The following is a 17,175-nucleotide window of genomic DNA, read 5'->3' as shown; positions in this document are numbered from 1 at the left end:
TTTTTTTTTTTTTTTGAAATTGGATTCCATAATCATATAATAATAACTTCTTGCTCAGCAAGAACTGTTTCAATAATACAAACTGGAAAATCTGTAAACCAGATCTGTAATTCATTTTGATGCAAACCCATTTTTGCGAGTTGGTGTGCAGCCTCATTGGCTTCACGACGCACATGTTGGACTTTCCACATACTTCCACACTTCATCAATTCTTTTGCATCTTCAATTATCTGTCCTTGAGGTCCCATACTGATTATTTCTAGTAATATTTACCCCCTTCTAAATATCATTCTTTTTGCAATGTCATAGTTTAGAAGATCTTTGGAAAAAAAAATATATACATTACAATTTCTACTGCAAGGTTTTAGTAAAAGAGAGAACAGTAATTTCTACATGGTAATTATAGTAATGCATAATTATTGCAGAGTTTTTTATTGTTTTAGTGAGTGAATAGTATTCTGTGTTTGAGTACTTGTTTATTTACCGAATAAAACTAACTAATTGGCTGAGTTTATACAAAAAAATATATATTTTTTTGTTTTTGTGATTTTTAATGATTTGAATGTCACTAAAATAGTTTTTGGGTGACTTGTGGAAGTTGTTTAGATGAATGCCCCACAAAACGGCATCGCTTCGCTATTCTTTGCCAGCTCACAGTTGACATAGCCAAAACACCCACCACTCACCAACTGCCAAGTCCGCGGCCGCGCCATTCCCAAGCACCCATGGACGCACCACCACCGCTACCAGGCAAATCCGGCAGCAGCAGCACACTCCTCGGCCGCCTAATAAGCGTAGACGCCTCCATCTCCCATCACCTCCACACCGTAACCCGACCGCTCCTCCCCCACTCCCTCCTCCTCCTCTTCGAGCTCTCCGCCGACTTCCGCCTCTTCTTCCCGATCTCCCTTTCCCTCCTCCTCAGCCCCACTCTGCTCCGCCCCTTCCTCCCCCCTCTCCTCCTCGGCCTCCTTCTCGACCTCGCTTTCGTTGGCCTCGTCAAACTTATCTTCCGCCGCCCCCGCCCTCCACACAACAACGCCTCCACCATGAAGGTCGCCGTATCCGTCGACCACTTCTCCTTCCCCAGCGGCCATGCCTCCCGCGTCTGCTTCGTCGCCTCCCTCGCCCACCTCTCCGCCGCTGCTCTGCCGGATTATAAGGCCCTGAATTATGCTCTCCTTCTTGTTTTGGTCTGGGCGGTGTTCACATCCGTCTCCAGGGTTCTTCTCGGCCGCCACTTCCTTTCCGATGTCATCGCCGGGGCGTGTTTGGGTGTTCTCGAAGCTCTCTTTGCTTTCCACTTCCTCAGGTTTTAGCGTTTCAGGTACTGTGATCTCAGATTTTGGTCAAGATTAGCTTCTTCTTGTGAGCTTAATTTGAGTATGAATGTCCCGTTTCTGCATTAGCTTACTTGTTTTTCTTTATTTATTTTCGAAATGTGACTCCATAGCAGTCTTAAATTCATTCGTGCTGGTGGATAAACATTGGATGGATTTGGTATGAAGTCTTAGGGGGCTACAAGTATTTTAGCGATAGGAGAAATGGCGGGTTTAAGATCTGTAGATTGATTAGGATTTTGAAAAGCTTGAGGTTTACGGGCAAAAAACGGGTTCTGGTCAGCAACGAAATTGGGTTTTTGAGGCAGGCATTCAGGGGTTGATTGGTGCCAAAGGTTAGAAAATATCATTGGGGTCTTATGGTTTCTAAAGGTGTAGGGAAAAGGGTTGTGTTTTGGGGTTTATACTAGGCTTGAAGAAACCGAAACTTGGCTCTGCGCGGTTGTTAAGATCAGTAACCAAGCTGACTTTTTGAAATTTTATGTGCAACTTGATATATGGATGGATTTTGGTTTGTAAGAAAGATTTTAAGTAAGGGTTAGAAATGAGTGGAGAATTATATCAGGTTGTTGGTTTTAATTGGTTGTAGAGGTTTAGGAATTGGAAGTTAGGTAACCATGCTTTTCATAAGCTAAAACACTTAAATTTCAAAACTTTATTAATCCAACTCTAGTAATCTTTGAGAAGCACCCAGATTTTTATAGGCTTTTGCGCGTTCTTAATCAGTTTGTTATGAGCAAGTGCAATGAAAGAGACATTGAACCATCTTTTGTTAAATTGTTGGGTAGTTTGGGCTTTTTGTTGGTTGGTTTTTTTTTCTCTCTGTGGATTGCGCATGGATTCTTTCTTAATCAGTTCATCATGGCCTATATTTTGGAATAAGAAAATTCAAAAGCTTTGGTTTGACATTCAATTGTGCTGGTCTTTGTGTATATAGATGAAGTGCTGCATAGACGTGTAGTCGATTTGTATGCTTATTTGTGGAGTATTCGAAATGCTGCTGTGTGGAAGATGGTGCCTACCTGCCTTTTTATGGTGTATATAGATGAAATGCAATAGTTTTACTTTAGTGGGCATGAAATATTATTGTTGGGACTTTGGTTCACCAATTTTTCGCTCGTTTATTTTTACTCATCAATGGTTTTGTTATTGGTTTCAAATCTAGATCCTTCTTTAGATTTTACTTGTCTTTTAGGTAGAAGATGTTGCCTACCTGCCTTTTTATGGTGTATATAGATGAAATGCAATAGTTTTACTTTAGTGGGCATGAAATATTATTGTTGGGACTTTAGTTCACCAATTTTTCGCTTGTTTATTTTTACTCATCAATGGTTTTGTTATTGGTTTCAAATCTAGATCCTTCTTTAGATTTTACTTGTCTTTTAGGTAGAAACTATTAATACGCCAAGGTAAAGGCCAGAGATCATGATGCAATGCTTCAATGAGGCCAACTACATACATACAAAAAAAAAAAAAAAAATCTGGCTCGCGTCGAGGCCACATGGCTCAATTAGACTCACCTATTGATAGAGTTTGACAAATGACCTGCAAGCAATAGTTATTTTCTGGAGCTATTTGATTTACCAAATTATCCTTGATTCAATAAAATTGACTAAAAGCTAAACATTTGGATAAAAGGAAATTGTATTGACCTAATAAATAAACTACTATGTAGACTTACTTTTGAACCAAAAAAGGGTGCTTGTTTTGGATCGCTAGGCTTAGGATTTCAAAGGGAGTACTTCTCTATTTATTTTATGGATGCAGTATTAGATGTACCATATTTATTGTCCGAGATTCACCAGGATAAAACAAAATTTCTTTACTAAATAGTATGATGACTCATGCAGAGTCCTGAAATCTAGAGAACTTGCTGCAGAGATTTGGAATTGAAGCATCTACTGCACAAGGAAGCCATGATCACTAATCAACATAGGAGAAACAAAAGTAGTTGTCCAAAGATAGAGAGTATAGAAAAATAAAGCCTATCCTCGAAAGTCCTCTCTCGTTTCTCAAAACTTCTATTATTCCTTTCCCTTCGTAGACACCACAATAGACAAGAAGACACCATCTTCAATACAACAGCACTCTGAGGGCTACAAGCAGGCCACCAACATGCATATAAGTTGACTACTTGTCTAGGCATAACCAAGACAACCTAAATCAACTGAAGAATACGTTCCATAAGGCCTCGACAATCTCACAATGGAGAAAAGGGTGGTCCATGGACTCTCCATTCTTTTTACACATACAACACTTATTAATCACGATAAAATGTTGTTTTCTCAGATTGTCCATGCTAAGGATATTACCTAGGGCTGCAATGCCATATAACTAGAAGCTTCCTTAAGGGCCAACTCTCCGCACCACAGACCATGCCTGAAACTAACCTTCGAGTTATCTTTGACCTCAAATCTAGTACGGTTGGTGAACTTCCCCCAACCTCTCTTAATATTCTTCCATAATCTCACTCCATACATCTCAGGAGGCTCATTAGAACATCACTCACCCCACGAACTACCAAATTTAGAGTCCACCACAATTCTCCACCAAGCCTCTTTCTTATGCATATAGCGCCAAAGTCATTTTTCTAAGAGAGCACGATTAAACAATAGCAAGTTCTGGACCCCCAACCCTCCATCCAAGACTGGAGAACAAACCTTGAACTAGCTTACCAGGTGATATTTGAATTCTTCACCTAGTCCTCCCTATAAGAATTCACGTTGAAGCTTCTCAATACGGTTAGCAACACTCGCAGTGAGAAGAAAGAGGGACATGAAATACATAGGTAAATTGGAAAGAGTACTCTTAATGAGGGTGACCCTACCTCCGTTAGACAAGTACATCATTTTTCAACTAGCCAACAGATGCTCAATCTTTCTGGCAATGCTGTTCCAAATAGACTTAGCCTTGTAAGAGGTCGGTCCCCTTACGTCAAAGGAAAGGGGGAAACCCCACAACCCATAATGCCAGCCAACCCATCTACATTAGCAACATTAACTACAGGAACCAATTCTGACTTAGCCAAATACCTTCAAGCCTGAGATGACTTCAAAACATAAATACAAGCATTGCAGATGACAAAGGTGATATGGGTTAGTCCCTCAAAAAATAAAAGTATCATCTGTAAACAAAATGTGAGATATATCAAACCTTGTCCCCACAGATAAGCCAAATAGTAATCCCCCACTCATTGCAGTGGAAATCATCCTATCCAAAGCCTCCATCACAATGACAAACAGCAGAGGAGACAGAAGGTTCCTTTGTCTCAAGCCAGGGGAGCTACTAAAAAAATGGTGGGAGTGTCGTTAACCAAAACTGATAACCGCACTGTGGAAATACAATGAGCAATCCAAGAACACCACTTTCCCCTAAAACCACACATTGTCAGCATTTATGATAGAAAATCCCAATTAGCATGATCATAGGCTTTTTCTAGGTCCAGCTTGCAAAGAACGCCTGGCTTCCAAGATCTTAATCCACTATGAAGGAATTTATTGGCAACAAGAACAGGATTTAGTATTTGCCTACCCTGGATGAAAGCATTTTGCGACTTTGAAACAATCTTTTCCAACACCATCTTTAGCTTGTTTGCTAGAATCTTAGCAATAATTTGTAAATGCTACTCACAAGACTAATTGGGGGAAAGTCTTTGGAATCAATAGCCCCTGAAATCTTTGGAATGGGGGCAATATAAGTAGCATCTTTTCAAACTTACCTCTAGCATATAAATCACAAAAAACCTTTATAATGTCTTTTTTTTTTTTGATAAGTCCTTTATAATGTCTTCTTTTAACAGTTTCCAACAAGGTTAGAAGAACGCCATAGAGTAGCTGTTAGGGATTGGCGCCTTGTTGCCATTCATTGCTTCCACAACCTCCAACACCTCCCTTTCCTCAAATTCTCTCTCCAACTAATTAGCCTCAGTCTCACCAATAGAATCAAAGGAAAGACCATCCACCGAAGGCTGCTAACTGAATTGCTCGGTATACAACTTTTTATAAAACTGGACAATGTACTCGCTAATCTCCACCCCATTGGTAGAAAGTGTGCCCTCAATCAACAAGGAGTCAATGGAATTCTTCCTCCTATTGGAGTTGGCCACTTTGTGAAAAGACTTTGTGTAGTTATCACCCTCCCTCAGCCATAAAGCCCTAAATTTTGCCTCCAATTCACCTCCTCCACAAGAGTGGATTCTCTAACTCGCTTACTACTTCTTCCTTCCTCCTCTTCTTGTCACCTAAAGTTCTCTCCTCTTCATTCCAACATTTTGAGCTCCCTAATGCCTTTGCTGGCAACATTAGAATAGGAACCCTGCTCCTTTTGAGGACAACCTGCTTCAATAGTTGTCAATAACGCCAAAAACTTCTCCTCAAAACCTTGACTCAAAACCCCCCAAAAACAATAGATTTCCTTTGTACATTGCAAAATCCAATCTGAACACGCCAACCTGAAATGACCAGATTTCCCCGCCACAACTGGGGAATAGGAGTTTAGGGGGTGCACAACGAGGGGGTTCCGTTGTTGAAAAGATCCACAACCCGGCAAGGAACTGAGTCCAGCACAGATTGATAATTCCTTCCAACACTATCCAACTTCATCCCAAACACAGTAGACATAGTCATCCCCCTTCTCAGTAGTAGGACTGATTTCCCATAGAAGACCCAATGAGGAGCCAATGCTTGGGTCTACAGGAAGAACCAGCATCTAAATGGGTAACACCAAAATCTTAGCCACGGCTAGGTCTGGAGTAGAAGACTGATCAACTAGCGGGTTCTGAGCAGGACCACCAGCAAGAGGGACTACTTGAGGCTCCATAACCAAACCCACAACTTCAAACTCTGCCCCCCTCCTCAGTTGGGGCTGAACCACATAACTGAAGCAAAACTAGCCAACTGGCAAGTTCCTTACCATTTTCTGAGGTCGCCAAGGCCTTGGAAGGTTCACTAGCAAAATCTGGCCTCCCCCAAGGCAAACACCTCCTTCTCGACGAGGATTGGGTCATGGTGGGAAGGGCCATCAAAGTTGTTCTTGTCGGCAGAAGTACTGCTTGTCTCCGAGCTTCTAACCAGATGGATGCTGTGACGACCCACAACTGCCCCAACGTAACAAAGGCAAGAATACAGGGCATCGCAATAACCTCATCATACATAACATCTCATAACATCAGAGATAATCATGAATCTTGTAGCCAAAACGTCACATATATTTTTTTTTCAACATTTAAACCATAAACTTCACATAACACACAAAGCTGACAATGGACATCTATATTGTTAAGCGTTTACATTGTACTTTTACATAACATATACCCATACTACAAAGACTAGACAAAAATGACGTAGGCGGCACAATACCAAATACATCATAAGTGTATATACATATGAAAATGTACACAAAAGGTAGACTATGATACTAGTTTAACAAAACCCAAGGCACACAATGACCTCAATTATAATAGCCCAAGTACAAGGCTACTGAATTATCATCTATATCCTCATCACCTGCAACAACAATAACGTCTATACGATTGTGGGGTTACTACAATAATATAGGTGGATATGTGAGTCCATAGTCTCAATAAGTATAAAAATTACCAACTTAAAACCAATGAGCCGATCCTTATATAAAATATTGTTCTACTATGAGCTTACAATAACTACTATAGATTTTTATAATTTATCAAAGTAAACTATAGTTGATAAGGTAAATACTGTAGATAAATAATCCTTTGCAACATAATACCTTAGCTGTAGAAACACATATATATGTATATATGCATTTCACAACCCATTAAGCGAAACGCATACATATGAGCATATCTAAGCAAGAAAACAGTTCATAAACATCAATAATACACATAAGTCCTGTGCAATGCAATTTTTCGTTTATTCCCTTGTTTCCGTTCTTCTTTCATCATAGTGTTGTGGGACTTTGGCCCTCAATCTTTGTGTATTTATGGGGGACTCTAACCCTCAGTCTTCGTGTAGTGCTGGAGGACTCTAACTCCCGGTCTCCCTTTTTCATTTTACATTAAGGTCTTCTTCATATTTCACCATAGCAGCAATGCCATTACAATATCATTAATAACATACATTAACAAATATAGCATCATTGCCCACATGTTCTTAAAACAATTCCTTTTGTTTTCATAATCATACCTATTTAAAACATCATTCTAACACATAAGAGATTGAAAACAATTAACTTAATCAACACCTTTGTTCTAATCACAATATCTTAACACATGTAAAATCATCAAAGTACATATATTCATGTTTATCCCCAAAATATTCGGGTCATGTAAAACATAATATTCATGCTTCAAAACAAGTATCTTATCCTCTTTGACGTTTGAGAAGGATCCCATACTCAAGCACAACTACAATATCACATTGCATTACAATGTTAGTCTTAACCCATGTCAAAACTCCCCAATTATTGGCCAACTCCATAGTGTTCAACATCTCAAGCACAAATCCTTATAAAAACCTAGGACAAATTAGGGTTAATCATTACTACACATGCAATTAACCCAATCTTAAAGAACATATAGGGTAAACCGTCAACACCAACAACAAAATCCAACCTATAAGAGAATTCTAGGGTTTAATATCAAAAATCCCAAATTAATCCAACTTAGAGAAATTAGGGTTTAGTTTTTACCTGGAAATAATCGGTGAAATCAAAGCTCCAACACCAAGAATCAAGTACTTGATGCCTAGAAATGGAGTAAAAATCCTCTTCTTGCACAAACCCAAGCTCAAGCCCTAACCCAATGTGAGAGAGAGAGAGAGAGAGAGAGAGAGAGAGAGAGAGATTGAGAGAGATTGAGAGAGAGAGAGAGAGAGAGAGAGAGAGAGTGAAATTTTCGGTTTTGGGGCATTTGAAATTGCATGTATACTATTTATAGTCAAAACCATAGTCTTTTGTTCGAACTGACAAACACCCAGTTTGAATTGAACACCATTTCACGCAATAAAGCTTCTGAGAAGCCTTTATAACCGCATCCAGTCCAAACTTGCAAAAATTCCGTTTGAACTGAGCACCTAGTTACTCATTTGTTTGAACTGAATTACTCTTAGTTCGAGCTGTGCTCACACAAAAGCATAGTCTCCAACTCAAACTTAAATAGAACGTCACTAGAATGGAGCTCTCAGCCATTCGGCCCAAAACTACCGAATTCAAATTAGACTTAGGATGCAATTTGGAATGGAGCATTTTGCCTGGCTCCAAAATGTCCCAGTTTGAACTGAACTTAGGATAGAAGTTGGAACAGACACCTCAGCCAAAGCTCTGGAACACCTCTAAACTCGCCGGTCGAACTAGAATTGGAATGACACTTGGAACATAAGGCTCTGTTTTGCTGTAGACTACTTTTTGCCTTGGCCAGTTCGAACTGATGAGTTCTTAGTTCAAACTGATAGCATAAAAGTGGAAATAACTTTGTAAGTATTTTATAGTTCCCAATATTATGGTTTAATAACTAGCAAACACCCAAACTATTTCTTGGTGTTACAGATGCTATTCTCCATAACAGCCCTACTTGGGCAATCCGCCGAAGAAACCACCAGGTTGTGGAGAACCCGAGCCCATCCTCGCATGCAATGTTGGGATTGGTGTCCTAAACTCCAATTGGTCGAATGATTTTTTGTTGTAAATGAATAATACTCTTTATTTCCTGTTTTATTGTTGATCATTTGGCATATGTATTGATGTTTACATGTATATCTATGATTGAATATTATTCTGTCATGTACATGTAAAGGGCCCTAACTTGCCAAAATCATTGTTCGTGGGCGTAAATGGAATTGGGCATTCCATTTAGACCATAATATATCAATCTATGACGAATTATCTTGATCAAGTGAAGCAAAGAGGTTTCAGGTTGATATGTTGGTATAGGAGCAAAGAGATGCCATGCGTCGAACAAATCATATGAGTCATCATTATTTTAAACATTCATAAAGAATGATGTATGTACACGACTGTTTATAACAATTACTCTAAATCCTGAGAAGGTGAACTTAGATGTAAAATGTAGGTCATTTTGATGCATCAAGGAGTGAGACCTTACTACGGTCAAAATCTCGGTGTATTTGGTGATCGCATGTAGTAATGTGGGAACACCCTCTTTAAGAAGGAATCTAAGTTCTCTGTATAGAACAAAGTGATAAGGAATATTTCTCTTGATGTAAATTTAATGAAAATGATTATTATGAAGCTCGGGCCTAAGTGTTTCGGTGGGTGATGCTGAAACTCTTATGTATGTAGTAAGATGAGGTTTTGTAATGACCCATGGAAAAGTGCTAGCCACATCTACGCTATCACCCCAAAAGGACTAGTCAATTTGGAGTTTTCCTAGAATTCATTATAAAGTCTAGTTTCACCTAGTAACTGGACTTAGAACCACCCACTCTATGTGGGCTACTTCTCATCTTCTAAATATGGGACTAGAGTGTTACAAATTCCCCCTCTTAAATTTTCGACGTTCTCGTCAGGGTCACGTCATGCAGTGCTCTAGTGCCACATGACCTGGTGTTACTAGGTGGCTTTGATACCATTTGTAATGACCTAGGGAAAAACACTAGCCACATCTACGCTATCACCCCAAAATGACTAGTTAATATGGAAGTTCTTTAGAATTCATTATAAAGCCCAGTTTCATCTAGTAAGTAAGCAATGTGGAACTTAGCACCCATGAATATCTTTATAAACCACCCACTCTATGTGAGCTACTTCTCATTTTTTCAATATGGGACTAGAGTGTTACAGGTCTCACAGATTACAAAGAATAATCATGTAATTAATTTGGGTACTCAAGGATAAGAGGTAGTGAATTAAAGTGGCAATTTATGGACTGTGATCAAAAACGAAATATTCTAGGGAGGGGTAATATGTATTAAATAAGCATGTCATGGGGATTTATTGATTAAATTAAAAAATACAAATTAGAGTGTAGTCACATTTGTTTAGTGGAATCAATTGTGTTTAATAGTAACCCGTGACAAGTTATTGATAACAAATATCATAGGCCAGATAGATTGTGGTGGATTTCTTCCAAACAAGGTCTATTCAAGGTTAAGGCCCTTTTTTATTCTTTGGCTTGCAATGAAGGTGGGAGATTCCCTTGGAAGAGTGTGTGGCGGACGCAGGCTCCTCCGAGAGCGGCTTTTTTTGTTTGGTCGGCGGTTCTAGGCAAAATACTAACCTTGTATAATCTCAGGAAGTGTCATGACATTGTGATAAACAGGTGTTGCATGTGCAAGAGGAGTGAGGAGACGGTGGATCATCTCCTTCTTCATTGTGAGGTTGTTTCTACTCTGTGGTATGCCATCTTTAGTCGCTTTGGGATGGCCTGGGTGATGCCTAGACGGGTATTTGATCTGTTAGCCTGTTGGTGGTCTTCTGGGAGGCGGAGGAGTGCTGTGGTGTGGAAGATGGTGCTTTGAGGACTTGGAGAGGTCTTTGGAGGACATTTTATCCTTTTGCTTTCACACTTTGTATCTTGGGACTGGGGTACATCTGTCCCCGTTGTTGATTAGATATGATGATCTCCTTGCTCGTTTCTTTTTCTAGTTAAGTGATCCTTTTGTATATTTCCTGTGTACCTTGGGGTGCCTTACGCTTTTAATAAGACTAAGCAGTTATTTATTTATTTAGGCTGTTTTATAAAGGACCAAGGAGTTAAAATTCCTAAATGCCTAAGCAGTTAAAAAAGCATTGGGCTAAAGGGATAAAACCCAAGCCCAAGCATTGGGCTTCAAGTAAAAGGGCTAGAGTTAAACCTAGCCCTAGGAGGCACATGGGGAGAGTCCCCACGGCCGGCGGTTATTCTCCTTGTGACCACAAATCCTAGTACTGCTAGGATTCTAGAGTGCTCTTTTCCCACCTATCCAAGTACAACTAAATCTATAAATAGAGTACCCTGTAGAAGCATAAGTGTACAGTTGTGACAATTAAAAATACAGATCAAAAACTGTATTGAGTTTTGGTTTTACTTTATGCTTCTAGTTTACTCTTGAATTAGTGAGAATAGGTTGTGAGTCCACACTCACAGACTCATAGTTATATTTAGTCATCAAAGAGAAGACCTGAAGTCTCAATCAAATCCTCAATTACAAGAAGCTAGTTGTGTTCGTCATCAAACATGCAAGAAGAATATCAAGCAGAATTATATAGCCCAATATGCCTAGGAGGCCAAAATTTCTCATAATTAACACTCAACTTTTTTTTTTTTTTTTTTTTTCAAATAATCTACCATTGTTTATCTTGATGAAACGGTCTATGGGATTATTTTTCGGTCCATATATTTTTATATGCATGATCCCAACACGCAAAACCCCCTTTGGCCTAGGAAGAAGTGCGACAGTCGAACTAGAAGATGTGGCAGGACCACTAAGGGTAGTAGCCGGAGTAGAATCACCAGCCGTGCACGACATTGCGGGATCACCGAGTTGGCCCAAACCCGTATTCTTCACTGGAATCTAACCCATGGGCTGAACTGAACTCTGTTTGCAAAGACTTTCGTCTTGGGCTTAAACAAGACTTTGAGCCGGCTACCCTCAAAACCCATCAAGGCCTCAATCTTAGCGCCACGAGCTGTATGGTCTTTGGGCTTCAAAATAACTTGGGATGGGCCTTCAGCAGCATTAGGATTCAGTTTCTTTTGTATAGCACCTGTTTTTTAATCTCAACTCATTTTTCCAATTAAGCTTTGGGATAATTTCTGGCCTCTCCAGATTGATGGACAATAAACTACCTGAACTGGTGGAAGTCCGGGAAGCATTTTGTGCTACCTGTCCATCTGGGATCAAGTTGAGACTTGAGAGGAGGAGAGACGGACTAGATTCTTGTTGGAGTAGCAGCAGAATAAGTGTTTGTTGAGAATGGGTGTCAACAGGTTTTTGATTGATTTTAGGAAAATGTTCATTTAATTTTAATCTTTAATAGGCACCTGGTGTTCACTATATAGACAACTTCAACAACATATGTGCTTTATATTGTACGCCTAAAATGAGAAGTTGGAAAGTTTACCTGCAAGATTTTTGATAAGTAGGCACATTTTTGTACAGATTAATGTTTCTGCCAATGGATTGGGAAATGAGGTCACAGTTTTAATCTATTTTGGACTAGTGAATAATACAATGCTTATGTCTCAGGCTCCGTTTGACATTGGACAGTTATTGTTTAGTGGACAGGAACTGTTGCAAAAATTAATTGATGTGATAAAAAAGTAAGAATGTTTAGTATAAAAAAGTGAAATTTTTTTGTTTTGTAGTGATTTTCTTATTTGAATAATAGTAAAAAGTGATTGACATGATGTAAAAAATAAAAATGTTAGGAGTTAAATTTTTTGCATAAATTGTAAGGGGCTCCTGACAAATAGTGCCTCAATGACAATACAAGTCAGGCAGAGATGGTTCCTAGGAAATTTCCTTTGAATATGCCAATCAAATCTAGGATGATTTGGGTCTTTAGACAAGAGCTGCCAGGATTTCGTCTATCCCATGTGCATATCTGCTGCCGTCAGTTAAGTCTTCTTTCGTAGACATATTGCTGACACTAAGGCAGTATTGTGCTTCTCTCTTTGAGGTTTTCAATCCCCTTTTCCACTTCCTGACAGTTGATTGGATTGGAGTTGATTTATTGGTCACTTATCTGTAATCACCTCTGCTCTGTCAGGTTTGGTTGATCCTCCATCTTTCTTTGCTTGAGGTGCAGAAAATAATTGAAAGGAAAGAAATTCTAGGAAAAATTAGGTAAGTAAAGCTTCTCCTGCAAAACGATAAGAAGTATACATGTACTCGTAGAGAGTTCTGTTTTAAAGTTGGTGGATGAAAGATTGGTTGGCAAATCCTGCTGGAGTTTAATGGTGCTTTCTCTATGTTTCACTGACTTATTACTTTTTGCGTGATGTATTAATACTGTTTTTCTTTTGATACTTCTAAATTGGATTTTGGGTAAGCCTCAAGTTAATAGAATGAATGAAAGAAAAAAAAAGAAAGTAGTCAGCCTAATCATTTTTAAAATTTCTGCTTTACCCACTGTCATATGCTTTATCTGATAAGGTGTTGTTGGTTGACTGATTGATTGATCATTTGCATTTCTTTTGATTTTGAAAAAAGACATCATGTAATACTAGGCTGATGGTTATCGTTGAAATTTGCTGGTTGCAGCGTGGCTGTTATTATTAGGATGGAAATGGGAAACAACCCATGATAAAAAGAAGCTAAATATATCTTCGAGTTTATAGACTTGACACGTGGGGGGGGGGGTGGACACTTTTAGCACCAAGAGTTATAATCCAACCCCATACTTTTGAAAAGAGGGGGATATGCCATTATACCATTAGGCCATTGAAGACTAGTGGTGGTTGTTTGTTTTTACATCTTTTTCTTATTGATGTCACTAAGCAGCTTAATCAAGAATGTGAAATTGCTTGTGCTGAGGTCTCTGTCCTTGGTACTTGTCGATTGTAATAATTTAGGCTATAGTCTACACCCACTTCTGCTAGGGTCCTACCATGGACACCAAACTTGGAATCTTTGGTCTGTTCCGAAAAGACCAAGGTAATTTTGTTTGAATTTGTCAATTTGTGGGGGCACCTGCGTGCGTGCGTGCTTGCTTTTCTTTATTTTCTCTGTTCATGATTGTTATTTGAAATCCAGAAATACCGGCTTTCCTGCAGAACTAACCCAGACTTTTTTCTGGAATGCAGGAGACCTTAAACAGGAGCAGGCAATCATTGAAGCCCTGGTGAGAGCATGTGTCAAAGGCTAGACAGGCTTTAAGTTGGGTGAGGCAAACTTTTCTGGAATACAGAAAAGTTTTCCTTTAATTTGAACTTTAATCCAGTCTTTTGTGGGCTTGAGCCTTCCCCCTCATTCTCATTCTCAGATTGATTGATTGATTGAACATCATAATTAGAGGCAATGTTATATAATGGGAGGAAGTATTTTCTATACCAACAACAAAATACCATGATTCCTCTTGGGTTTGGCCTTTGTCTATCGTTGTAGATGAGATAAGTTCGCGTGTCAACATTTTATTGTCGCCAAGTTTTAAGGCTTCGTCCTCTTGTTTATGTAGGGAGAAATTCCTCGGTAATTAATTTCAGAGAAAACGTTCATGTACTAAACTTGATGCAGAAAAAAAAAGAGAAATTTATACATTGATAATGGACTATGGCATGGGTAAAAACCAAAGAAAATGCTTGGTATACAGTTTAGCCTCGAAGAATGCTTTGGTCAAATTGTGTACAAGGTTGGTCATAAACACTTTATTTCCCCTCTTTTGATTGAATTATCCCCACTTTTGATTGTATGGGACAAAAGACAATCAAATTGTTCACGACTTGTTTGACTTTGGTTTATCAAGATGCTTATTTAAGCCTCTCATTGTTCAATGTGGTAACTTTTAGGACAATTTCTGAGGTGGCACGCCTGCTATAGATAATGATGAACCCAAATGTTCTACAGTCTACATACAGACAGCCTGGGAGCGCAGCCCCATAAAGGTGATTGAAACATGTGACACTGGGCATGATAAATTCTAAACAGATTTTGGGCAGGTGCTCATCAGCACAGAGTTTGATGCCTTTCTGACTGAAAAGCTTGGATTGTGAAATTGTGATCGCAGAGGGATGGGAAATTGTTTTACATGGATTTCCATTTTATCGATGTGCGTACACAGTTCAGAACTGGCACAAGCAGAGGACCTGGGCAGACGGATTCGGAGTCTGAAGAAAGACTGACAACATTTCAAGTAGGAACGTTGGAAGAGTTAGATGATCATGCAGACAGTGCCGCATGACTTGCAGCTCTGTCATCATCTTAGGCTCACTCTGTTTACTTGTAGAGAGAGAGAGAGAGGTACTTTTAGGTTAAGATCTTAAACTAGCGTTGTTTTTAGTGTCTCAACCATAATAAAACATAGGCTACGTTTGTCATTGGACTTGAAAAATGAAGTGATCTGTAATTGTAGTAAATTTGATTAATGTGAAAAAAAAAAGTAAAAATGTTTTGTATGAAAAAAATAAATAAATTGTTTTATAGTGATTTTTTTATTTGAATAGTAATAAAAAGTGATTGATGTGATGTAAAAAATAAGAATGTTATAGGTTAATTTTGAGATGAATAGTTTGAGATTTTTCTGGTGTCCTTCGGCAAACACATATAAGGTAGTGGCCGAGTTAGGAATTTATCTTAAGATAATTTTTAATTTTTTTTTTAAATTTTTTATAAACTATGATTTTATTATATATAAAAATTACACAATTCAAAATTGATATATTTTATAACATAATATGTGTTATACTATTTTATATACAATGTGTATCACAAAAAAGTATATCTATCAAACATCATATATATATATATATATATATATATATATATATGATTGATATATTAATAAGTTAACATATAGGTACTAGTACAAATAAAAAAAATATAAAAAATAAAGTATCAAATTGCATCCTACACTCTTTTAACAAAATCATCATCAAGTATTGAATTTGAATTGAAGCTCATAGAAATTCTATTTCAATATAGACAATTAAATTATTTGCAAGAATCTCATTCTCCATTTTGTAATGAAATATTGTTTTAACAATTTTCATAACTAAAAATGTTCGTTCGATAGTTGTTGTAGATACTAGCATAGTCAAAACAAGATGAATCAATATATCAATAAGATGATGTGTCCTTGATTTTTTTGTCTCCGTTAAGCATCGACATAATTCCGCAATGGAAGGCAATTTTTTTTTTTTTTTTGATTATTAAGCATATCAAGTTAAAAATATCTCAACTAAAATCTAAAATTAATTTTGTTAGTTTTTATTATTGGCTCATTCGGTGTCCATGAGATTTATTTTATGTTTTTAGGGATTGCGTAGAATTGTACTTAAGCCTGCAGATGAAAACATTCAAGAAAATATTGCTAAAAAAATGCAAGTACAAGAGAAGATGTCCGAACCTTAATTAGGTTGTCTAGACATGATAAGCCCCAGGGAGTCACTATCCCCTAGGTTGTCTGAACAAGTCAAGGGACACCCACTCTTGGGTTGAAGAGACATCTGAACATTAGTATAAGCTGTTTAAATGTTGTTTACAATTACCTACTTAAATTAATAGGCAAATAATTGAATGTTTTACCCACAAGTGCACGAGGACAACACAGTAGTATAGTGTGCAAATACGGGGTCATTCTCACCAGGATTGCTGAATCTTGTCTAAAATCAATTCTCAAAGTAAAATAAAACAAGAGATTGGATTTAAGTTGACAATGATAAAAAGGTAGGACTTTGATATTCACCACTAATTATATTTAGCTAATATGTCAATATGCCAATGTTTTGATCATGCTATGTATATCTAATGTTTGTCAAACCTAAGGGCATGTGTATATACTCCTTAAGCTATTGATTTTCCTAAGCAACGAGTTAGGCATACGTGTATACTCTAACTCTTTCTTCCCTAAAGGATTTAGCATGGTGTATACTAAGTTGTTCTTTAGAAAATCATATATTCTGTGGAAATCGACAAACACATGAGACCTATGGCATGGGTGTATACTTCCGGTTCTCCATGTTGATTAACCCAAGAACCCGGTGTGGATTACTTTTGTTACTTATGTTAAACCCATGACTCAGTCATCTAAATTGATTTAATTAACTAGTCCATACCACATGCACATGTTGATCAGACACACACATATGAGGAATTCATGAAAATATGTATTAATTAATTTAGATATCACAACAAGATCATCACAAATGCGCCAATATTGAATATTAACTAAACATAACTAGGGCTTCAATCTAACCCTACTA

General features: G+C 38.0%; 1 protein-coding gene across 8 annotated transcripts; it reads left to right on the top strand.

The window, feature by feature from the left end:
- The first annotated feature begins 628 nt into the window (after nucleotides 1-628).
- LPPBETA (Phosphatidic acid phosphatase (PAP2) family protein) lies at nucleotides 629-15,292 on the top strand. 8 transcript variants are annotated; one of them, XR_009439541.2, is made up of 4 exons: nucleotides 630-1,327; nucleotides 14,062-14,099; nucleotides 14,433-14,606; nucleotides 14,764-15,292. XR_009439541.2 is itself a non-coding variant. In XM_059588844.2 (3 exons), exon 1 carries the CDS (start codon nucleotides 726-728, stop codon nucleotides 1,317-1,319), a length of 594 nt encoding a protein of 197 aa, XP_059444827.2. In that variant the 5' UTR covers nucleotides 630-725; the 3' UTR covers nucleotides 1,320-1,327; nucleotides 14,062-14,099; nucleotides 14,764-15,292. The 8 variants fall into 8 exon arrangements, 3 of the variants coding, with proteins under 3 accessions (XP_059444828.2, XP_059444829.2, XP_059444827.2); XR_009439540.2 differs by having other exon boundaries at nucleotides 14,062-14,139; XR_009439538.2 differs by having other exon boundaries at nucleotides 14,062-14,606; nucleotides 14,764-14,859; nucleotides 14,982-15,292.
- Nucleotides 15,293-17,175: the final 1,883 nt, after the last annotated feature.

This window comes from Corylus avellana, chromosome 3 (genome assembly GCF_965113065.1).
Source record: "Corylus avellana chromosome 3, dhCorAvel1.hap1.2, whole genome shotgun sequence".
In the NCBI taxonomy this organism is placed as follows: domain Eukaryota; kingdom Viridiplantae; phylum Streptophyta; class Magnoliopsida; order Fagales; family Betulaceae; genus Corylus; species Corylus avellana.
This window is presented reverse-complemented; position numbering and strand designations above follow the sequence as displayed.